This window comes from Cibotium barometz, chromosome 5, assembly GCF_041138505.1.
Source record: "Cibotium barometz isolate CiBa-2024 chromosome 5, ASM4113850v1, whole genome shotgun sequence".
Taxonomy (NCBI): Eukaryota; Viridiplantae; Streptophyta; class Polypodiopsida; order Cyatheales; family Cibotiaceae; genus Cibotium; species Cibotium barometz.
The window spans coordinates 25034994-25061695 of record NC_141050.1 but is presented as its reverse complement, the minus strand read 5'-3'; the positions used below and the strand labels follow the sequence as shown (position 1 = coordinate 25061695).

The following is a 26702-nucleotide window of genomic DNA, read 5'->3' as shown; positions in this document are numbered from 1 at the left end:
AAGGAAAAGACTTGCACTTGGATCATAGAGACCAACACTTTTTCCTCATTGAGAGAGACAGCCGTTGATTCTTTTCCATAGAACAATTTTTATCCGTGATTTACTTCATCTATCGTACCATAACAGAATTGAGTCTCATATTAGGGATCCATCAGTCCAGCCTAAGTCCCGTGGGTTAGCCAACCGTCCAACCACTGTAGTGATGGGATCCATTTAAGAATTTGGTTAGGTTTAATCCCGGGTACTAGGGAAAAGAGTTCCCAGGCCCCCTAGTCGGATATTCATGCAAACTTAAAACTAGTCACACCACTTACACACCCAATATAAAATTGCCTTTCCATAGATTCAGCTGTCTTTAAAGAAATCTTTTAATAAAACTATAGTATCACTGATCATAATCCTCCAAAATATTCGGTTGAATCCTAATTTCTAATTTTTCCTTCATCGGTGTATCTATGGCATCATTGGCTTTCGATAGTTCCTAGCTCATAGTATCCGATAATATATTCACTTATAAAAATCAAAATGGAATCTCCGTTGAAGATCAACAAGATCAACCAACAAATCCATATAAAAGAGCCATGGACTCATCCGTTGAGGACCAGCAAGGTCAATTAACCAAATCCAAGCCCAAATTCAAAAAACAACTCTTACTCCTTGTTCCAATATCTTCCACGATGTACGTGTGGGTATCTTCGGCAACCCAGAGCCCAAGCACCGTATACTTGTCACATGTAGGATTGTCAGTTATTGGTCCATCTAATGTAGAATTGCATGATACTATTATGCCTGTCTCATTGATCCTCCTGAAGATGATCTGTACTCTGAATCAGGATTGTCAGTTCATGCTATGCCTGACATTGATCCTGGTGATGATTTATCCTCAACTATTATGCTTTATAGCAATTATCAGCAGAATGATCTCTATGGTTTTTGCATTTGAGAGAGGACACATGATGTACATTACTGATGGTGGTGATGTTTGTGGTCACTTATGCAATTGACCCCTTAGTTGTGCTATGTCTTCGAGACATACATGTATGCAATGATGTTTTACTTGCTCAGATGTATTACTTATGCTGACCCAGCTCCTTCTTTAAGTTGCTTCACCTTTATAGCTCATTAACATCATGGATACTAATGGAGCCATACTATTACATTGTCTTTAGCTTGGTTGCCTTGTCAACTACATAATTCAAGGTTTCTTTACATCAATCTATGTGAAATTATGCATCCTTTTTACATTGCCATGCTGAGAGGTTGCCTTATACTCTCATGGTGTGGTTGGATGTTGCCCACACTTATCAGATTTGTTCTATCAGCCCATTTCGATTGCCGATTCCAACTTGTCGGCTTGACCATTGACACAGGTTATTTTTTAGATGTATTGACATTCAGTGGACATTGACAGTTTATCCCTTTCTATTGTTCATAGTGCTCACATTATCTATTTCTTACTGAATCAGCTAAGCCTATTTTAGCTCTGAATTAGTCCTTTGCTTGATGCTGCCATTCGACCAGATTCAGCAGCCCAACTTTCCCATATTGCTCTAATGCCATGGGTGTTGCGTTACTTGAAGAGGATGCAACCATTGCCATTCGACCAGATTCAGCAGCCCAACTTTCCCATATTGCTCTAATGCCATGGGTGTTGCGTTACTTGAAGAGGATGCAACCATTGTGATCTCCCACCATTGATAGTAGTCGAACACACGTTGCCTCTGGTGCATCTTATTGTACCAATTCCTCCCTTGTTGCTTTCGCATTACATGCATTGGAAACTGATCATTGGGTTACAGTCATGCATTCAGTCTTCTGATCCTGTCGACATTTAACACATTCAGCACAAATTGACCTGATGATTTGCTCGTGATGTTACAACATGCACTTGATGTTTACACATTGGGCTTTTGCATAATTTAAGTATCCAGTTTATAGCAATCAAGGGGGGCATCCTGCTACCTCTCCAATGAAGCTTTTGATGCTGCCCCCCTTATCAACAAAATGTCAGATGGCCTATTACATATGCAGAACCGGTCTTGAAATTCAGTATGCAGTGTCGCAGTTGAGTAGAAATGCGTTTTCTTTATGCTTGCCGCCTCCACTGATAGCTATTGGGAATAATGTTCTAACACTAAGGTGTCCAACAGTGGAAATTATTTCCAACAATAGCCACTTCAGGTTGTGGAGCTAAGCATTCACAGCTATTGTGCAATATATATGGCTCTACCATCTACTATCGACAGATCTTGGAATTGGATAGCTATCTTCTACCACCATTTTTTCACTACTAACAGTCTCAATGCATATATGCAGACAGTCACGTGGACATAGCACATTTAGGTGCATTATCAGTATGTCAAGAAAGACTCCATGTAGGAGAGATTGCCTTAACCTATGTGTCTACTCAGGCCAATGTAGCAGATGGGCTCACCAGAACTCTTTCCAGGTTAGTCTGCTATACCTTATACACATTCACATCATTCACTTTAGGGGGTTTTGTTAGCCTAGAAGTCTGTGTGAACAACCCCACACATGGGAACTTTTTACCATGTGCTTGCAGGGGTTTTTCCCCTTGTGAACACACTCTTGTGTGTTAGCCACATCAGCCCTAGGGCTAGGGCTTCTATTAGTACTCTTGTATTACACTCATTTCTTATCATTATCATCAAGTACTTTCCAACATCGAGCTTTGTCTCTCTTGCTCTCTGAGCTTGTCTGTGTCATTGTGTGTGCGTGTGTGTCTATGTGAGTGCGCAGAGCATCTTCTCCCTCATCCAACATGATTTGCTATGGGATTTTGATTTTGAACCCTTTGCTTTTTGGTTGAAGGGTTTTGTGGCTATGCAGTGAACTTGTACCAACATGTTTTGGTAGTGGATTGCATGCTTAGCAAGAGTCAAAGATGTTCTCATATGACATGTGCATTGGCAATGAACTTGTACTAGCAAAGTTTGGCATCAGTGGGATGGATTACATGCTTGAAAAGTCAAAGATGTTCTTATATGACGTGCATTAGCTGTGATAGCTCCAAACTTGCTACATGGGATAAAATTTGGTTAGCATGTGGGTGCAATTTACCTTCTATTAATGGTTACAAATAGATTTCTCGTAACTCATCAGTGAAGTGCCCAATTTAATTCTCATGTTTGGCCTCTTGGAGCTTGTGAAGCATGCCCATAGAGATTATGTCATGTTAACAATTTTGGGTGGCTATCATGGCAAGGGCTTTGGGCGGTTGCTCCAATCCTTTGGTAGTGAATTGCTTAAAATGGGACACCGTTTGTATTGATTTATTTCACATAACAAACCTTCTTTTTCTTCTCTTTAATCCCTTTGCCCCAGTGATGATTTTTTTAGGGATGAAGGGATTCTTAAACAAGATCTTCATCTTAAGTGATGGTCTTCACCATTCAAGCAATGTGCTAGTACCACTATTGGATCCTTTCTGATATGTGATGATGTATATAAAACCTTGGGGGGGATATAAAAAAGGGATGTTTCTCTTGAGTTCTTTAAGACCAAACTGGTTATGTAACCTTTGTAGCTTGGAGCACCTCATGGTATGCTAGTGGCATTTGGCCATTTGGTAGCTGAAGTAAAATGAATGTCCTACTGTAATGAAGCAACACCTTTAGTTTAGGTCTAGAACCTTGGTCATGGGCTCAAGTATAAAAGGGGGCTCATGGACTATCATTGTACCTTTTTGACATCTTTACGCTTTTTGATATCTTTTGACATTAGTCATCTCATGACTCTTGGAGCCTCATGGCTTTCAACCTAGGCCTATGGAAGGTTGATTCCATCCTCTTGGTGGGAGGTTAACTCACTGAGGCATCATGACCATTGTATGAGATTATCCTTAATCTTGTATTAATCCATGATGATTTTTTCCTAATTTGAGCTTTATGATTCACTCCATTCCAATTGGTATCAGAGCTTTTGGCTTAGATCCCTAGGATTAGAGTGCTTAGATTAGATCCTTGCTTAGGGAATGATTAATAATCATTTTTGGATTATTATTAATCTAATTTTTTGAAATGCATTTTCTTAATCTTGATTAGTGTTAATCATTTTTTGAAATTGATTTTTACACAGTTTTCAGATTTGCTAATTTCTTGTTTGACAAGATTAGCAATGACATTTATGTTAATCATTTTTGAATTTGTAAAAAAAAAACCCTAGTCCACTTTACTGTTTGAATTCTTGATCTTAATTTTCTTGACTTTTGAAATTAGGGTTTGCACAGATTTTAGCAACTAGTTTTTAGTGAATTTCTTGCAATATCATAATTAGAGAGCTAATATTTCCAATTATTAATCCATTAAGATATTACTGTGCAGAGTATTGAGATTACAGAGTTAAAAAAGAGATATTTGGAAGTAATGATGCATTTTTGACACCTTTGCATGGGGGAATTCCCCTCATGAATGAGACGCCTACTTCACATGTGCAATTGACTTTTAAATCTTCAAAAATTGAGATATTTCATCTCTCCTCTCTCCTAATTCAAGTCTAGTTCGAAAAAGTTAGCTTAACTGATCTAAAAATGGTCAAAAAGTGACCAAACTGAGTTGAAAAATTCTAGAATTCAGTTTGTTTGGTTAGGAGCTCAATTTTTCCTATAAATAGAAGCCCTCCCCTTTGTTGAAAACTCAATAGTGTTTATGCACTGTTACTCTACTCCTCCCAATTCAAGAACTGTGAATTCATTAATAATTCACTAGTTTTTGACATTTTCCTCTTCCAAAGATTGGTGGCCACTCTTGTTACAAACAAGAGTTGAACCCTCAAACCTTCAAGCCAAAGGAAAGCTCCAAGAAACTATGTAAGTAGAGGTTCTTGCAATTTTCTTTATTGATTTTATGTTTTTCTAATATTTATGATTGTTTGAAGTAATAAATGGAAGCTATGCCTTGATCGAAAGGTTTTTCCCCTCTCTCTTCTTAGAATCAACCCTTCTTTATCCTAGTTAAAGTGATAATTTTGAAATCGAATTTTTTATAATGTTTTCTCTTTTATAAGTGAATTTTGATTAGTCTAGATTACTTTAAATCAATTAAGAGTTAAATTTTAAGACAAATTAAGTAGAAAAATTTAAAAAATGGTCAGCCATACAAAGGAGGTTTTGGCGAATTTTTTTGGAAATAAGTATTACCTTTTATTATGCTAAAAGAGTAATTTCTATCAAATCTACACTCTAAAAGTGTCATTTTTATGCATAGAAGATGCATATTCATTATTATTTTTTTTGCATAAAGGAATAATTTTTTTATTATGAAAGTGTTACTTTCATCAAAATAGATTTTTATGCATAAAGGAATTAATTTTTTTATTATGAAAGTGTTACTTTCATCAAAATAGATTTTTATGCATAAAGGAATAATTTTTTAATTATGAAAGTGTTACTTTCATCAAAATAGATTTTTATGCATAAAGGAATAATTTCTTTTATTATGAAAGTGTTACTTTCATCAAAATAGATTTTTATGCATAAAGGAATAATTTTCTTTTATTATGAAAGTGTTACTTAAATCATCAAAATAGATTTTTATGCATAAAGGAATAATTTTTTTATTATGAAAGTGTTACTTTCATCAAAATAGATTTTTATGCATAAAGGAATATTTTTTTTATCATGAAAGTGTTACTTTCATCAAAATAGATTTTTATGCATAAAGGAATAATTTTCTTTATTATGAAAAAGTTACTTTCATCAAAATAGATTTTTATGCATAAAGGAATAATTTTCTTTTATTATGAAAGTGTTACTTTCATCAAAATAGATTTTTATGCATAAAGGAATAATTTTCTTTTATTATGAAAGTGTTACTTTCATCAAAATAGATTTTTATGCATAAAGGAATAATTGTTTTTATTATGAAAGTGTTACTTTCATCAAAATAGACTTTTATGCATAAAGGAATAATTTTTTTTAAAGGAAAGTGTTACTTTCATCAAAATAGATTTTTATGCATAAAGGAATAATTTTTTCATTATGAAAGTGTTACTTTCATCAAAATAGATTTTTATGCATAAAGGAATAATTTTTTTAATTATGAAAGTGTTACTTTCATCAAAATAGATTTTTGTGCATAAAAGAATATTTTATTATTATAAAAGTGTTACTTTGATCATTATTGATTTTATGCATAAAAGTATGCATGAAAGAATATTTTTTATATTAAGATAAGAATTCTCTTAATCCTATGACTAATTCCCATGAATATTGGTAAATGATTAGTTTTAAATTTAGTAAAGTAGTAATTGAAATATTACCATTTGATAAAGATAGTTCAAGAAGAACCATTCCAGACTCAAAAACCTAAATCAGACTTTGACCAAGATGTAATTCCTTTGTTAGTTTCAAGAAATGATGATGCGACTAGTTCCTGAATTTATACTCAAATCACCCACCGAATCCGAAACTAAGTTGAGACCTTTGATTTTGATCTAAGGTTAAGAATTTAGAATTCGAGAAATTTTGCTTGAGAATTTAGTCCTGTGATCTAGAAATCTTGGATACGGAATTAAGATATACTCATTGTATTCAAAAAGAAAATCAAAACTGAAAACTTGCATAGAAACCCTGTTTTCTTAAAAGACTGTCTTACGCCAAAATGCTGGAGGGAGCATTTGGTATATATGTTTATCTAAGGGAAGTTCGGTTGCAACAGCTGGCGGCGGGGAGTGTTCAAGGGACAGCTCACGCGGCAAAGCCTGCCCAGGTCTTGACCAGCCTCGGTATGGTTAAAATGGTGAGCTTCCGGTACGATGGACGAGGGCCGACAAAGTGGTCCCTGAGTGAAGTGCCAGGACACCTAAGGAGGATCCTGGAGGGTTCTGACCAGGAGATGCACGGGCTCGCGGTGCCGAGGACATCCATGCGTATGTCGAAGAAGATATTATATGATGGACCTATGTTTTTTGTAATCTATCACTGATCTCGTTGTTGACTCGCTGATCTCAACGGAGAGTCCAGAATGATACTATTTTGTGAGAAACAAAGACTCAATGGAAATTTTGAAGTATGACATGTGTAACCAGTAAATTGTCAATGGATTGTTTTATAGATTAAAGTTTTAAAGAGGAGTGTGTGCGTATCTGTTTTCTAAAGCTAAAGTTAAGAAAGGCATTTCAATTATGGGTGGGTGAGTACTTATTGGTTTCACCGATTCCAGTGGTAGGGTGGTGGCTAACCCATGGGCCGGATGGGGTTAGGCTGGAATCAGTGGAGTTTTAATAATCAAACTGAAAAATCTTAGGATTACGCTAGGATTCGAGTAGCTAGTCAATTCCCTGATAAATTTCTCAAATAAGTGGATCAACGACTGTGCCTGATCTTGATCAGGAAAAAAGCATTGAATTTACTAAAATGATCAAATTATATCAGTGATAGTTTCCCTTCTATCTGGTTTTATCAGATGAAGGTTAGTTTAGTACTTCGACCTCGTTTAGAAAAATTTGTTAAATAAAATAAAAATGGTGGAATCATCCCCGCTTTCCGGGCATGGAAAATTTTCCCGGTTTCGGTTTTCGGAGTGACCACCAGCCTAGTCTCGTGCCCGGACATTCGAGGGCAAGACCCCGAGTGAGAAACCCTGCCCCGCGCATGAAGAGGGTGCTTCCACTGTCAACTACCGGGAATCCGATGCGCGGAGGGGGCAGAGGGATCTCACACTTTAGGTAGGTGAATGGATTGAGTTCCCTCTTAGAGGTGTCTTATGAATAAGGATGTGGAATGTCAATTGCACATGTGAAGTAGGCGCCTCATTCATGAGGGGGAAATCCCCATGCAGAGGTGTCAAAAATGCATCATTGCTTCTAAATATCTCCCCTTTTTAACTATTAACCTTGTCCTTAGTCAACTCTTCATCTTATGTGAGCATTTACTCATTTTTAGGTAATTTCTTTTACAAATTGGATTTATCTCCTCCCCACACATGGATTGATCTTATTGGCCCATAGGAACCTTAATTTGAAATTTCGAAAAAATCTTCACCCCTAGGATAATGCCTCTTAACAATATTATACTTAATTTCTAATGCACTTTCTGAAAATCTTTTTGAACTTCGATTTCGGGGGAACTTATTTTAATAATATGAGAAATTTTTTTATCTAAAAATATTCAAAATTTAAATATTCTCTCTCTAGAATATTTTCTCTCTCTATGTCAAAACAGGCAGAGACAAGATCTTTTATATTTCTGAAGAGGGGATTGATTACAGGGGGAAGATGCTGGACATCTTGAGAGGCTGGGGAGGAATCTTACATTCTCTCCCACTTGAAAAACGCGAGATGCCCTCATCTTGCAAATTGGGGTAATTCCGCAAGATGCAAGAATATAAGACTAAGAGAAAATTTAATTAAGAGTAACTACCAAGAAAAGTCTCAAAGAAAGCAAGACTCAAGACAAGAACAAAGATTTCAACTTTATACACTCTTGGAACATACACAGCAAGATAGAAGAACTTTTTACAATTCAATAAGCTCGTCCATCATATGGTCAGTGGTCACAAAAGCAGTACTCACAAGCAGCACACGTATAAGGTAACTCATCTAATAATGGGAATAATTCGGTCGGTTATTGCAGCACCTACCTCATTGGTATGAGGTGACCTAATAAAAGGACCTCTAAGAGGCAAGCCAAAAATGGGATAAAGGCATATCTTCTGGTGAGGAAGAAAACACGCAAGTAAGAAGACCCGCTTAGAAAACCCACCATGCCTTGATCTCATCACGCAATAGTATCGGGGACCCAAACCCAAAGCTTCAATAACCATAGCCAAGTGGACATTGTTACGAAAGTGATGCTGACCCCACGGTGTTACCCTAGTTATGTCTCGATAGGTCTGCCATTTGGTCTGTGCTACAAAAGTTTCCAAGTGAGGGAAAAGTAAGCGCTCATACAGTTCTATAAAATCCTTCTGTACAGACTCGCTTGCGTCTTGAAGGTAAGAAATCATCATGGATAAAACCAAGTCCTGCTGCCAAGCCATAAAAGAGATTAAGAAAGAAAGGAGATCAATGGAAGTAAGATTACTGCGAGCGACAAGTAAGAGTTATGACTTATATAAAAGAAGGAACTAGCGTAACCTAGAAGCCGACGGTGTATCTTACCACTGAAGTTTTACCGTCTTTCCATGATTTGGGCTTGGCACATATTTCTTTAGAAGGCTTACATGAAATACATTATGAACTTTGAGATGAGGAGGTAAAAGAAGCTCGTAGGCTAAGTCACCTACTTTCTTTGAAATCAGATATGGCCCACAATATCTGGGGGATAACTTCTTATACTTCCCAAGAGATAAAGAACTTCTTTTGGGCCGTACTCGAATGAAGACCATATCTGCTTCTTTGAATTCTCTGACTGTCCTCTTCTTATTTGCATACTGCTTCTGTCGATCTTGGGCAGCTTTTATATCTTTATGAATTGCCTGCATCTGCTACTCCATGTCGTCAAGCATTTGTCTGGACATCTCGACCCTAGTCAATGGGTCGGACCTAGTTAATGGAGTTAAGCAATCTTGTCCATACAGAGCTTTAAAAGGGCTCATCCCAATACTTCTGTGATAAGAAGCATTGTAGGTGAACTCGACTAGGTGCAGATAGCTTAGCCACTTCTTGGGTTCCTTGCCACACAGCATGACTGAAGTATATCTTTGATTACTTGGTTTACCCTGATACTCTGCTGGAGTATGGATGATTGAGAATTGTCGGTTAGGCCCTTGGTTTTCAATTGTAGCATAGATCTGTCCTTTTTCCTCTTCTACTATATCTGAAATTGCGACTGCTCTGGCTACTGCAATCTAAGGCGGAATTCTTTCTCTTTGGTTGTCCCAGTTCTTGAAAGGAGTTTTGAGGTTATTCTGGACAGAGGCAGATGGATGAGCTAGAGTTCTTTTGGGGTTACCCTGGCTTGGGCGAGATGGACCCTGATTAGATTGGTATGAAGGGATTGGTCTCTGAATTTGGGGTTCTTGACTTCCCTGTGCCCTTGACATGGCAGGAGTCGAGCAGTCTTTTAACTGATGACCAAGACCTTGGCATCCAAAACACCGGTTCTCACTTCTGAACTCATCGTTCTGAATCCTTAAAACAGGTGGGGCTCTTGAGAAAGTATTCTGGGGAAAGGGTCTTCCTTCTTAAACAGAATCTTTCTTTTATTTTAGAGAGGGAATAATTATAAGATCAGAAAGGGAGGTTCTTACTCCTGTATACCTTGAAGGCTGGGGGAGGAATCTTACATTCTACCCCACTTAAAAAAAATGCGAGATGTCCTCATCTCGCAGGTGGAGTATGATCTTTTTCATCATCTTCTTCTTCTTCAATCACTTCCAACGTTACTGCCTTGGAAGTGGACGGCCGATTTGGGAACAACTCTTTTTGACTTCCCCTATTCTAAGGTAGAGGTCTTGCATTACTTTGGATTAAAACTGTAGGTTGGATAGAGGGTCTACCTTTGGGATTTCCCTGATTTTGGCGGATAGAACCCTGATTACTCTGGAAGGAAGGGACTGGAGTCTGGAATCTTGACCCCTGATTTCCCTGCCCTGAAAACCTTGATCCAAAAGGAGTTGGGCAATCCATACTGCGATGTCCAAATCCTTGACAGTTATAGCATTTCACTCTCTTGTTCAAGGGTGGAACTTCTGAAGTTGAATTCCAGGGGATTGAGTTTTGGGAAAAGGACATTTCTTCCATTTTGGAACTTCCCATATCCTGGGTTTTACCCTGATATCTCTTAGGCGGAGGAAGGTTGGAATCACCTTCTGGGAATAAAAACCTTTTGAAAGGTGACGGTGTTGGCTTTGGCGGGACTTTGACATCAAAGGCTTTGGCGAAATCCTTCGCCATTCTCACTGCTTCGGCTATTGAGATAGGTTTAGCATTCTTGACTAAAGTATCCAATGGCTCGTTCATTCCCCGAATGAACATGGCCATCAACTGCTCTTCATCCAATTGAGGGGAATATTTAAGGAGAAGGGCAAAAGCCTGATGGTACGCTTCAATTGTCCGGTTTTCCTGCTTTAGTTCCAAGAACTCATTCATCTTAGTTTCAAGAAAGCCTGGGGGACAAAACCTCTTTCTGAGGTAAGCCTTGAGATTCGTCCAGGTTTGGGTATTTCGGTCGAGATGGTTTGTCTCGCAGTGGTTTCTCCATGCCACTCTAGCTATCTCCACTATCTTCAACCTTGCAAGAGCCATTTTGCTCTTCTCATTGTACCCGATGACATCGAAGTATTCTTCCATTGATTCGATCCATTTCTCCACAGCCTCGCCTAAGTTTTCCTCTTCACCCTTGAAAGGTCTAGGCTGCGAACTATGAAGAGTTTTATGAACATCCAGGTCGAGCTCTTCTTCATCGAGTTGGGGGTTAACATTTCTACCACGATGACCTCGATCCATGTTCCTATCAATACGAAAATTCTTGTTAAGTTTCTTTATTTATGATTCAATCCGATTTTTGATTCAAATGATTCTCGGGTTCTTTAAATAGGTCAGCTCCCCACATAATCATGGGGTAAAGATACTCATATAGAACGCATAAATAACAATTCATTCAGAATATCTCATTCATATCTTTAACACAGTAATGGTCCATCAGACTGGATTTTTCTATCTAAACAATCCTCCATGGGGATTTCAATTTTTCAGATTTTTAATTTATAACTTGATCCACTGGACAAAAGTTTACAGTAGCAATCTGTCAGCACAATCTACTAATCTCATAGTGATTGGCTGAAGTCATTAACATCATTCCAGTTAAGAACATCATCACAGGGCCTCATCCCATTCATCCTCATTGTGGTTTCGCTCAGCTTATTACATTTCAACCAAATTTCAAGAGTCATCATTTTTCAATCAGAATGCAAATCAATTCATCAGTTTACAACCAGAATTTAAAAATCATATCAACCACATTCAAATTCATCATCTGGATAGCATTAATGCTTATAATTTCAAGTCTTAGATTTACTCGTATATAGTGCCAATAAAGAGCTGCAGTTATACCCTCGGTATATACGGGTAGTCAGTAGTTCTTGGAACTATAAGGTAAATACCATCATGTCTAGGCCTCAAGCAAGTCAGGGATTCCATACAATTGCGGTACTTCCATCTGAAGACCCAATTACTGATTTACGAATTTCAGTTTGAATATCAAATTGTATGAATTTTATCACACAATTACAACCTGTTAGTGCTTCTTGATAAATTTTTGACATATTTGGCTTCTCGGCGGTTGATCCTCATTAGCCAAATAGCTCTGATACCAACTGTGAGATCCCTGTCTCTACCACGCAATGGATTCGGGGTGCTAGATCGGAAGTAGCACTTCTTGCGCGAGGCAGGGTCCCACACTCGGGGCCTCGTCCACCACGGATATCCGGACAAGAGACTAATCCGTCGGTTTTTCCAAAACCGAACCCGAAAAAACTTCCTTTACCCGGAAAGCACGAGCGATTCTACCAGGATAACTTTTTACTCTAACGTAGTCAAGACCATTACTGATCAAACTGATCCGATTGCACCTATAAAGATACTCGGTCAGATCAAGGAAGAAACTTGCACTTGGATCATTGGGATCAATACTTTTTTTCCCATCAAGAGGCACAGCCATAGAACAATTACTATTCGAGATTTACTTCATCTATCGTAATAACAGAAATTGAGTCTCGATTTACGGATCCATCAGTCCAGCCTAACCCCATCCAGTCCCATGGGTTAGCCAACCACCCAACCACTGTAGTGATGGGATCCAATTAGGAATTTGGTTAGGTTTTGTCCCGGGTACCAGGGAAAAGAGTTCCCAGGCCCCCTAGCCGGAAGTTCATGCAAACATAAAACTAGTCACACCACTTACACACCCAATATGAAATTACTTTTTTCTCAGCATCAACTAACTTTAAAACAATCCTTTAATGAAACCATTATGTCGCTGATGACAATCCTCGAATTCTCTGGTTGAATCCATATTTCCAATCATTCATTCATCGATGTACTTATGGCATCATTGGCAACCAGAACGCTCACCACCTGTTCACTCAGGGGCCTTTTCAATAATTCCTAGCTCATAGTACCCGGGAATACTTTCACATATGAAAATCAAGATGGAATCCTTGTTGAAGATCAGCAAGATCAATCAACAGATCCATATAAGAGAGCCATGGACTCATCTGTTGAGGACCAGCAAGGTCAATCAACCAAATCCATGCCCGGTTTTAGAAAACAACTCTTACTCCTTGTTCCAATATCTTCCACAACGCACGTGTGGGGATCTTTGGCGACCCAGAGCCCGAGCACCGTATGGTCAGCACCCTCTAGGATCCTTCGCAGGTGACCTAGTGCTTCACTCATAGGCCGCTTCCTTGGTCCCTCATCCACCGTACCGGAAGCTCACCATTTAAATCGAACCGAGGCTGGTCAAGACCTCGGTCGACCTTGCTACGCGAGATGTCCTCCATTGACTCTCCGTCAGCAGTTGCAACTTTATCAGTTAGGTCTCCATGACCTTAACCACAAGACGGTCAAAATGCTTCCCTAGCATTCTTGACATAAAACAGTCATTTACAAACAGGTCACAAAATACAGTTTCTATATCGAACTCTCGTCTTTCCACATTATCCCTCCTTAGTCCACATTACTTATTCCACATTCCACTCATATGTGTACTCATTCTCATCCATTCACTCATATCGACGACACATTATTTCACATACACATTCACATTCATTATTCTACATACACATCCACATTCGTACATCCACATCATACATCTAATTCCACATCCGCATTCATACATACACATCCATATCCACATCCATACATCCACATCCACATTCATACATCCATATCCACATCCACATCTATAAATCCACGTCCACATATACATCCATACATCCATTTTCACATCCTCATTCATACATCCACATCCACATACATATATCCATACATCCACATCCACATCCATACATCCACATCTACATCCATACATCCATTTTCACATCCTCATTCATACATCCACATCTACATACATACATCCATATCCACATTTACATTCACATACATCCATATCCACATTCCATATCTACATTCATACATCCATTTCCACATACATCTTTCCTTTCACATACATCCTTCACATACATACATCTACATCATTTCTTTCACATACATATAACTACGTCCATTCTTTCACATACATACATCTCCATCTATTCCTCGTTCATTTTCATCTATCTGATTCGTTTCACATCCTCGTATCTATTTATAGAATACAAGAGAATTCTTATTTTTGATATAAGATTTCTTTACGCATCTATTTATGCATAAATTTCATTTTAAGGAGAATAACACTTTCGAAATAGAAATCAATCTTTTATGCATCTTCTTACGCATAAATTTATTTTAAATGAAAATGACACTTTTGAATTAAAATTTCAATCTTTTATGCTTCTTCTTATGCATAAAATCAAAATTGATGAAAATAACTCTTTTGAACTAAAAATAGATTTCTTTATGCATCTTTCTATGCATAAAATCAAATTGATGAGAATAACTTTTGGATTAAAATAAATTCTTTATGCATCTTCCCATGCATAAATCTAATTTATTAGGAATTACTCTTTTTGAATAAAAGAATTTTTCTTATGCATCCTATTTATGCATAAAATCATTTATGATGGAAATCACACTTTTAATATAAAAATATCTTTTATGCATACAATTCATTTATGATGAAAATCACACTTTTAATATATAAAAAAATATCTTTTATGCACCCCTTTATGCATAAAAACCATCTATGATAAAAGTAACACTTTTATATAAAAATAATAATCTTTTGTGCATACTTTTATGCATGAAAATCAATTATGATAAAAGTAACACTTTTATAAAAGAAAATTATTCCTTTATGCATAAAAATCTATTTTGATGAAAGTAACACTTTCATAATAAAAGAAAATTATTCCTTTATGTATAAAAATCTATTTTGATGAAAGTAACACTTTCATAATAAAAGAAAATTATTCATTTATGTATAAAAATCTATTTTGATGAAAGTAACACTTTTATAATAAAGAAAATTATTCCTTTATGCATAAAAAATAATAATCAATATGCATCTTCTATGCATGAAAATGACACTTTTAGAGTGTAGAATTGATAGGAATTACTCTTTTAGCATAATAAAAGATAATACTTATTTCCAAAAAAATTCACCATAACCTCCTTTGTATGGCTGACCATTTTTTAAATTTTTCTACTTAATTTGTCTTAAAAATCAACTCTTAATTGATTTAAAGTAATCTCGACTAATCAAAATTCACTTATAAAAGAGAAAACATTATAAAAAGTTTAATTTCAATAATTATCACTTTAACTAGGATAAAGAAGGGTTGATTCTAAGAAGAGAGATGGGAAAAGCCTTTCGATCAAGGCATAGCTTCCATTTATCACTTCAAACAATCATAAACATTAGAAAAACATAAAATCAATAAAAAAAATTACAAGAATCTCTACTTACATAGTTTCTTGGAGCTTTTCTTTGGCTTGATGGTTTGAGGGTTCAACTCTTGTTTGTAATAAGAATGTTCACCAATCTTTGGAAGAGGGAAATGTCAAAAACTAGTGAATTATTAATGAATTCACAGTTCTTGGCTTGGGAGGAGTAGAGTAACAGTGCATAAACACTATTGAGTTTTCAACAAAGGGGAGGGCTTCTATTTATAGGAAAAATTGAGCTCCTAACCAAACAAACTGATTCTAGAAATTTCCAACTCAGTTTGGTCAATTTTTGACCATTTTTAGGTCAATTGAACTAACTTTTTGGAACTAGACTTGAATTAGAAGAGAGGAGAGATGAAGAGAGATGAAATATCTCAATTTTTGAAGATTTAAAAGTCAATTGCACATGTGAAGTAGGCGCCTCATTCATGAGGGGGAAATCCCCATGCAGAGGTGTCAAAAATGCATCATTGCTTCTAAATATCTCCCCTTTTTAACTATTAACCTTGTCCTTAGTTAACTCTTCATCTTATGTGAGTTATTTATTTATATATATGTATATATATATATATACACATACATATATATAAATAAATACATACATACATACATACATACATACATATATATATATATATACACACACACACACACACACACACACACACACACACACACACCACATATATATATATACATATATACATATATACATATATATATATATATACATATATATATATATATACATACATATATATATATATGTGTGTGTGTGTGTGTGTGTGTGTGTATACATACACACACACACACACACACACACACACACATATATATCCATACATACATACATACATACATACATACATATAAATATACATATATATATATACATACATATATATATATATATATATATATACACATGCATACATAAATACATGTGTACATACATACACATATATGTATGTATGTATGTGTGTATGTATATATGTATGTATGTATGTATATATGTATGTGTTTATATAAACACACACACACACACACACATACACACACAAAAGATGTTATTATTCTCTAATAAAGTTAATTTGATTACTTAGATTTAAAAAGTGTGTTGACAAGCAATATATTAAGGGTATACAAACTTTATAGTTATAAAGGACTTACACTAGATTTAGAATTTAATTTGGGTTTTAACACTCATAAAGACTTGAAGATTCTATTTTGAGTAACAAGTCTTAAAGGTTTTTTTAAAAGAAAAAGGTTTCAAAATTGTTGATGTATTTTGAGAGTCTTTATGATCCATTGAAGGAATTAATATTGGTCAAACAAAAGCCTTATTTAAGAGTTGTGAGGTGCATTACATTTGAAAACTTACACATCAAGTACACAAGGGGTATTTTCTTTTTTTCTTTTTTTCAAGAGAAAAGAAGAGATGCTCAATTTAAGGGATTGATACTCTTTTCCATTATTTAACGTTTTAGCAAAGAGAAAAATCAAAGGATACCTTTTCCATCTAAGCTCTTTAAAAAGTTAATTAATTCTCAACATGTTTAAAATCTACTTGGATCTAAACTTTGAAAAACTATTAGTAAAGTGTCTTTTGATTGAACCCCCATGAAATGACAAATTGAGAAGAACACTAAAAAAGAGAGGCTAATTCAATTCTACAAATCAAAGATGGAATACGTCTCTTAAAAGTAGCAACACTTCTAGGTAACAACAATATTGTAGGGAACATCAAGACGCTCGCACCAATTTTTATTTATCCATGTACTTGAGAGTGCGCCTTAGTAACATATGACAATACTATTGGATATAAGAATTATGACATGTGATTGAATAAGCCTCAGCTATAAGTGAAAGCCTTAAAGGTCTAATGACCTCCATTATATGGGCTAAAGGGCCTTAGGATGGGAGGATGACCATTTACGTAAAGGACTAATTTGTTGATAAGGATCTGAGGATGACTTGGACGCCGTGTTTGGGTCTCATAGTAATGGCAGTTAGTGGGGCATGGCGATAGTTGGGGGAGAGATGGAAACAAAAGCGTTGGAGGATAAGAGAGAGGATGACCTTGGCCTCCATGATGGCAAAGTTTTGGCCAATGCAAATGCGGGGTCCCATGCCAAAGGGCATGAAGGCATAGGGGTGCTTACATGCTTTCGACACCCCGTTTGCAAACCTCTCTGGCTGAAACTCGTCTGCATCCTAGCCGAAGTTAGAAGTGAATATTTAACTAAATTTAATTTTGTGATAGTGCTAAATATCCCCCCCCCCGCCCCCCAAAAAACCAACAAAATAATATATGTATATGTGTGTGTATATACACATACAAACGTGTGTACATGCATATGTATGTGCGTATATATGACTCATCTTAATTAAGATTTCAAGATTTAAGTAGAGCTTATTTCAATGGTTACATGAATTTATCATTTATTATTTTCATCAAGAGAATCCCCAGCATTCTTTTTAAAAGAAAACCTTGAGCTTCTCAGAGAAGAATGCAGGGCGAAGGATGTTGCGTTGTTGTTGCCAGTCGTCACCATTGGCAAGAAGGAGACCATTTCCGAACAACCTGTGGAAGCGTACAGTGAAAGCAGAGGGCTTGTGTAATTGCTTCACATCCGAAGAGAAAATGCTTCTAGCGTCATCTGCGTTGCTAATCAAGAGGGTGGGCAGATTACCCCTCCAATACACAACCCTGGAACCTGCAAAAACAAGCCAAGCGGCCAAAATAATAATCAACAAAGAAAACGAATCAGGCGGTGATTATTTATAAGATCCAGATTTAGAATTGAAGGCACTCCAAGGAGGACATTGCTTACTAATTACGATCATATAATTCGACTAACCACTGATCACGGGGGGGGTAAAGGGATTGGAGGCATGCTATTATACCTGCTGCGTGCTTAGAGAGGAGATTTCGGTAGAAGGGGAGGATACGGGGTAGAAGGAGATGGTGATGAGAGGAGGAAGGAATGTCGGAGAGTTGAGCCTGGGCTTCCAGGCGCTTGATCTCAGGGAGGTCTCCAGCTATGGGGCGATAAGGCAACACAGTGAAGCCTTGCTGCTGCAAAGCGCTCCGCAGCGAAGCCGGTCTCAAGTAGTAGACGTAGAGAAGGTAACCAAACAGAGAGGAGATTGCGATGGCTAGCATAGAAGTACAGATCAGTAGAGTGTGACCACCAACGAAGGGACGTAAGAGCTGCAGGAGGTCCACTGGTTGCTGCTGCTGCATCATCATCTTATTAAGTACACAAGTTGGCGACGATGCTGCTGCTGCTGCTCTAGTTCTCTCAAATTTAACTTTTTGATGAAACACAGGCTATTTGAACTTGCCCGTATATGATGGTCTCGTCTATAGATATTATATAGAAATTAAGGGTAGAGAACAAGTGTTCAGTATTCAAAAGAGGAGACTCATGAAGCTTCGTGTGCGCCTTCCTTCCTTGTTGCGATCCGTTCCAAATCGTTCCAAATATAAACTCAAACCACCCCTAGTATGTATTAAGACGGCGCCTAGTATGTATTAAGACGACGACGCTTCAAAGCTGGTGTCCTCTTTTTGAAGTGTTTTTATCCCAGGAGGAAGTTGCAAAGGCGTCCACTTTGAAAAAGTCAAAGAAGAAGTTGCTAAGGTAAAAGTAATAATAAAGCTAAGGTGATTTATTTCCTAGGTTAACACCTAGCACACCCGCTAGTCCACCCACCTTGAAGACTAGACTAACGCGACGCCCATCCACTTGATGATTAGGATTATTTGGATAAGTAATAATGAATCTTGCCAAGATTCTATAATTTTCTAAGTAAATATATTATGGCAATATGTTAATCCTAATCTATCTAATCGGCTACCTAAAATCAATGTCTATAATATGAGCAGAACGATGTATTTGTCTAAGAATCTATTTGAGAAAATAAATAAATGTTTTTTCCCCAAATTTTCCAGATTGTTGGATTTCGATTTTGGTTTCGGATTGGTACTCTCACCATATAGTCAAGTAATAAAACTGAACCTCGCCTCGCCTTAATGCGTGAGTCCTGATGTTAGCAGCACCAACAGTTGGAACATGTTCAGCTAGCTGAGGAGGAGATCCAGAAGGACGATCTTGATTCTGGAAAGGATGTGGATGATCTAGAGACTGTCGAAAAGACGGCTGCTATGTAAGAGGTGGAATTTCTTTTACTAAAATGTTGCGCTACCACACTTTACACAATGCCCTAGTTTGGTGGAATGGGCAAATCACCATCCTGCAGAGTCTCTATATAACATTCGAAATGAAGTTTGTGTTGGATGTGAAAGGAGATACTCTGCATAGACTCAGACAAAACACACACAAAATCTTAGAGAGCAACATAGCGACACAGCTGGAACGTAACCAATTGATTAATGAGCATGTGGAGTACAATGTACTCATACCCTTAGAGGGCTGACGTGACTGATAACATGCTAAGGGTGTGTTCTCATGGGAAAAAAACCCCTGTAATAAGCACAGGGTAAAAAGTGCCCGTGTGACGACCTGAATTTCTTAGAGGCAGAAGGCCAACAACCCCCCCTAAAGCGAATGGTGTGAACTGATACAAGGTGTAGCAGACTATCCTCGTAGAGGTAATAAGTTTAGAGCTTGTCGGAAAGCTTCAAACTTCTCCCTAGAAAGGGGCTTGGTAAAACCGTCTCCCACATTGGCCTATGTCGGCACATAGGTCAAGGCTATCTCTCTAGTATGGAGTCGTTCATGGAGTCGTTCACTGACATAGTGATAATGCAACTCAATGTGGTTTGTCCGTGCATGGAATACTAGATTCTGCGCAACTACTAATGCGCTTTTCTCCTTTCAAGTAGAAAAAAGATGATTGATTTTAGGGTTCCCACTATCGCTTCAAATTCTAAATAATATTCTGCAAAGTATTTTTATGGACAAGAATCTTAAAATGTACGACTAGTATGCTCTTAAATTTACCTAAAACTCTCCAAAACAAAATAAAAAGTAGTATTAAAAGGAGTGTCAAAGACACTACTTTTTGTACCACCACCTATCCATGCTTTCACCTTGCTACGATACTAAGATCAACCAAAAGATGGCAAAGCCAGACACATTCCATATAGTAGTGTGAACGATGCCCTCTTGTATTTAGCTTCATAGCTAGATGTGGTTTTTGTCGGCTACTTCTTACTGAGCCGTGAGATGCATGAGTTGCCAAGAAGGAAACAATATCCACTCCTTGACACTCTTGTGTCGAAACATCTTGCTGAGTCTCACTGTCTTTGTAGGCAGACAAGCATAAAGAAGACTCATTGTTGTAAAACAATGCATAGTGTCGGAGTGCCTTGAAGGTAGTGGAAGACACGTTTTACTGCCTACCAATACTGAGTGCTAGGACAATGTATAAACCTGATCAATTGTGACATTACATACTGAACATCTAGACAGGTGTTGCACAGATACATAAGGCATCTGACAACTTGTTGATAGGCTGGCTACATCAAAAGGCTCAAAAGAATCCTCAATTGACAAGTGGAGACCAGGTTCCATAGGAGTAGAAACAGGTTTGCAATCTGTCATTTGAAAGCGTTCCAAGAGCTGTTGAATGTATCTTTGTTGACATAACATGATGCCCCCCTCAGTCAGAACAAATTGGATACCTAAATAACAATGCAGAAGACCCATGTCGAAAATGTCAAATGTATTTTGTAGGTCAGCGAGATGAAAGGTGCAATGTGCCCCTCGCGGTCAGGGCCTGTCTCATGAGTAGATCGTCCACATAATGATTGAGGATAAGGAGATGACCTTTTTCATGCGGACATAAAGAGTGCTTTCAGTAGGGCTATTGTGAAACAGGCAAGAGAGCAAGTATCCATGTATCTTCTGATACGAAGCACGAGGAGCATGTTTAAGGCCATGTGGTGCTTTGCACAATCTGCATACCTCATGGTTTGCACAATCTGCATACCTCATGGTTTGCACCCTACTAAACAAAGCGAGTAGGTTGCGTGACATAAACCTCTTCCTACAAATCACCATTCAGAAATGCAGTTTAACATCCAACTGATGCACATTCTAACCTTTATGTGTAGCCAATGCAATCGGAGTCGAAATGGTCATCATATGTGATGTAGGTGCAAAACCATCATAGTCAATGCCTTCCCTTTGGGCATAGCCCTTGGTGACTAATCAAGCCTTATACCGATCAACTGAGCCGTCAAGCTTCTGTTTCAGCTTAAACACCCACTTGGGGCCTATAGCACATTTGCCATAGTAGTAGGCAGATCACATAACTCCCATGTATCATTTATGGCAATGGAATCTCGGGGGGGTCACTATATGTAAATCCTCTATATCACATGCGTTCAAGGCCTATTTAAAAAGTCCCTTATCTGTGAATTTTTTAGTGAATATAATGTATCCTTTCCTATTCAAATCTGTAACTTTTTTTTAAAATACAATAAATAAATCCCCTCTGTACATATATTTCTATAAGTTTTAAATATTTAAAATGTCCTTCTGTTGAACCCACGTGATACTTACATATTTATACGAGTGACCCCCCCCGAGAATGGAATCTAATTTTCAATACATGGTTGAAACCTAATTGTCATCCTCCAAAGCATCAAAGTAAGAAATCAGCTCCTCATTCAGTGCGCTAGCCCCAACAGGGGCTATGTTGACAGAATGAGATGCATGTCGAGAGAGGCAGCTCGTGTTCTTCCTAGAAAAGGTTGAGGTAGCTTGATGTCACACAAAGTAGCTTAGAGCCAGCGTGGAATCTGATGAGAATCACGAATACATGTATCCTCTTCAATTAATGCATCACCGAAGGCATCCGAATTAAAGGGTTGCTGATCCAAAGAGCAATAGGGACATCGTTGATTGAATTTATTGATGAGCTGCAGACCAGGTTGCTGAGTCAGAGCCAAGGTGGGCTCAAAGAGCCAACACTAGTATCAAACAAAGGCAGCAATGTATCAAATACATTGAGAGAATAAATTAATAGTTGTAGCCAATAGGAAAGCATGGGTTGAGGTGCAAATTCATCAAAGAAGACATCTCTGGATACAATCAGCTTTTGACTAGATAAAACATACAGCCGATATCCTTTGCTATCATTGCTATACTCCACAAAAATGCATTTCAAAGCCTTTACTTCAAGCTTATGTCTGTATTATGCTGGTACATGCACATAAGCTAGATAGTCGAGTACACACATGACTAGAATTATGCCATTCCAAGCTTCATAAGCTATCATAAATTTCAAGGCTTTAATTAGATCATGGTTAAGTTCATAACTGGCACACATGACCACTTCACGCCAAAATCTAGAGGGCAAATCCTTGCCTTTAGGCATACATGTGGCCATTTCCATGAGTGCTTGATTCTGATGTTCAGCTACAGTGCTCGGCTATGGTGTGTAAGGAGTAGCACATTGATGAGAAATGCCATGGGACAGCATGAAAGTAGTAAACTCATTGGATAAATATTCTCCCCCTCTATCAGTACACAATGTTAGTAGCTTATGATTGTAAGAATTTTCAGTGAGAGGAAGAAACTAACGGAAAGTTGAGAAGGCATCTAATTTGACTTTCAGACCATACACCTAGTAGAAGCATGTATAGTCATCATTAAAAGTCATGAAGTACAAATGTCCACCAAAATAGGGAGCCCGCATAGGACCACAGAGATCACTGTGAACCAGCTGTGTGCAATGGGCGAGTAGCACAGACAATGCCATCTTTAGGACAGGACTAAAGATGCATCTTTCTCAGTATACACTCCTCGCATACATGCTTGTGGGGGAGCTATATAGGTGGCAGCTCATGAACCATAGCTTGACGTTATAATTGTAGAAGAGATGGAAAATTTAAGTGACCAAACCGAGCATGCCAAATCTTAGTGTCACGCTGAATCTATGGCATGGAAACAATCATGGCATCTACATGAGTATCAATACTCCTTTTATACATGTCAAGCCTGTATAGGCCATTGCGTAGTGTACCAAATAAGAGAAGTGCATCTGAAGCAATTTTGTTGTGGAACAACAATGATCAAAAAACTGAATTTTCAAGCCAACTTTGGCAAGTGCTGAGATAAAAATGAGATTCTTGCAGATTTCGGGTACATACAAGGTGTTAGCAAGAGTATAAGGATCCCAAAGCATGAAGTCAATTCCACATTGCCAATGCCTTTGATGGCATATCTGATGCATTATTAGCACACAAAACTCTTCCACCTAACCCCAGGGGATTCACTCACAATAAAAGGGTATGTCACTTGTGTGCATTAACCTCAAGAAAACCCCCTATATATGATGCTCATAAGATAATAACACCCCCCTATTTAAGCTTATAAGGATACCTTTAACAATGACTATGTCACCCCCTTCCTTATATGTATGTTTTTCTCTAAAATTTACAGAACCCCTCTCCTTAGATTAAAGTATGTTACTTTGAACATTATTGAGCAAACATAAGTACTTCATGCATTCTACCAAGAAATAGATGTTAAGTACTAGGAAATCATCACTGTAAACTACTTGGAATCCCCAATTTAGTATAAGTGAATGGTTCTTGGAATGCTTATGTTCTTAAAGAATTTCATTGTTGCTAAAAGTATTGCTGGAATGCTACTAAATGTTGCTGTATAGTCAGCAAAATCACCCACCATTGCCACATGAGGAGGAAGATAATCTCATCATGGATGACATGGTGAATGACTTCTTTGGATGGGAGGTCAAAGATGATAGTGAGAAAGCTCCAATGTCACAAGAGGAGGAAACCTTACATAGAGAGACAAGCACCCCTTTGTATAAGGGATGTTCGTACTCCACATTGTGAGCAAACTTGGAGCTATTAAACTTGCAAACAACTTATGGATGGAGTGATGAAGGTTTCATAAGTCTTCTTAGGTAAGACCGCCTCATTCTATTATCTTAAATTGAAAATGTCTCATGTTTTATATACTCTCTTGCTAATATTTTGACATATGATTTCTTATGTTATGTTGTAGGCTTCTTAAGAAGATTTCCCCCCCTCAAAATCTATTACCAAACTCACGAGATGGGTGTCGTAAAATGCTCTCTATGTTAGGTATGGATTACACAAGAATACACATATGTCCCAATGATTGCATGCTATTTAGAGGGGTTAATAAAGATGCAATACAATGTCTACAATATGGGGAGAGTTGCTATAGGGATGATTTGCAAGGAGACAAAGTTCCCAGAAAAGTGTTGAGACACTTCCCTATCATTCCTCGTATCCAACACATGTTTAAATGTAAGGGGATTGCAGAACTCATGACATGGCATGCTACTCATCGCTCAACCTATGGCATCATGAAGACCGTAGCTGATTCATTGGCATGGCAACATGTGGAGAATCAATTGCCAGAGTTTAAAGATGAGCCCTATCACTTATGTCTTGGCTTATTGGCCATGGATGGTGGTAACCCATTTGGCTTCAAGTCCACATCATGGATGGTGGTAACCCATTTGGCTTCAAGCCCACATCATGGTCTACTTAGCCTATTGTATTGGTGAATTACAACCTTTCTCCATGGGTGGCAATCAAGAAAGGTCATATCATGCTTGCTCTCCTTATACTAAGCAAGTATAAGGTAGCAAACATGGATGTGCACCTCGAGCCTTTGATTAAGGTGCCTTCACAAAGACCAAAAAGAAAGGAGAGGTAAAATTATATGGCCTCATGACACACAATTGGCACAAGATATTACAGGTATATAAATATTCGCTTTTTGATTTTCTATTTATGGAACATAATTTGTAGGCTTGTATACTAACTTCCATTTTTTTCTATGCATAGTTTATTCTTCCAATTGCTATAGTTGGTTGTGGAGACAAGAAGGTGAGAGAGGCTATTTACAAAATGGGAATCTTGGTGAGGTATGAATCTTCTCTTCAATTCACTAGCTAAGTTATATTGCATATTTGGTATTCTCATATACTCAGAATTTATGTATTGGTAAATCGTACACATGATTGCTATGTATGTAGGTACATATCCTTAAAGGAGATAGATCCTACATCCATTGAGATGGCTTATCTCAATGCTATAGAGGCATTGTGTATGATCGAGGACAATTTTCCTAGAAAAATTCTTACTATAGCCAATTGCATCTTGTGGTGCATTTGGCTGATGAAGTGGCGCCTTGTGGTGTTGTGCATGTTCGATGGGTGTTTTTCCTTAAAAGGTTCATGAAAACCTTAAAGGACTTTGTGAGACAAATATCAAGGCCAGAAGCAAGCATGGCAGAGAGATGGTTGATACAAGAGTCTCTTGTGTATATCTCAACACATCTATCTCACATAGATCCTTCCATGCCACGATTGTGGAGCAATGAGGAGGATGACCATTTAATCACTAATGTGCCATTTAATCACTAATGTGCCACAAGGAAAAGGAAGGCAACGAAGACTGGATGAAGCATTATGCCACAAGGTGAATACATTTTGCATTCTAAATAGTTCCATCATGGAGAAGTGGATTGGGAGATACAAGGATGCAATCAATAGATGCTTGCCATTCCCACCCGGCTTGGAACCTCTACCAAATGTGATCAATATAGAATGGCTTCGTATGACAATATTGATGGTATCGCAAAATGGAGAGATGATCACAAGAGAAGAGCATGAGTATGCAAGAGGATGTGACCCTCAAGTAAGTACATTCTTCATCCCGTCTCATGCTTTAGTCATTATATACCTTGTTTAATGCACTATACTAAATGTTATGATTTTGTTTAATGTTAGTACGAACTATATAATGCAATATGGTTAGAGGGAAGGCACTTTTGCATAGAGCGTGTGGATTCTAAAAGAAACACATTTGATTGTGATGTGATGGTAATGTTTGAGCAAGAAAGTCAAACTAGTAGACCTGATACCAGTGACATAGAGGACAATCTTGAGTATTGTGAAACTATTCAAGATATTCTTAAGGTTGGATTTAGATCATTTAGTCTATTCATCTTTGATATCAAATCGTTTAAGGTGATATATAGAGGTGCTCAAGCAATTGTAAAGAAACATTCAAATGGGTTCTTTCAAATTGATTCCACCAAGTTTTGGAATGATGAGAAAGATACTTTTGTATTACCTCAACAAGTTAGTAACCCAACTAATCCCAAACTAAATCTTGATGTAGTATAATAAAAGTGTAACCCCTTTGC

The 26702-nt window shown here is 37.5% G+C and overlaps 1 protein-coding gene across 1 annotated transcript; it reads right to left on the bottom strand.

Annotated features, from left to right (window-relative positions):
* Positions 1–17178: 17178 nt before the first annotated feature.
* On the bottom strand, positions 17179–18848 carry LOC147638266 (cytochrome P450 709B3-like). The gene is made up of 2 exons (XM_086795282.1): positions 18418–18848; positions 17179–18227 (listed from the first exon to the last, which is right to left on the bottom strand). Exons 1-2 carry the CDS (start codon positions 18761–18763, stop codon positions 17989–17991), a joined length of 585 nt encoding a protein of 194 aa, XP_086651408.1. The 5' UTR covers positions 18764–18848; the 3' UTR covers positions 17179–17988.
* Between the last annotated feature and the right edge of the window lie 7854 nt (positions 18849–26702).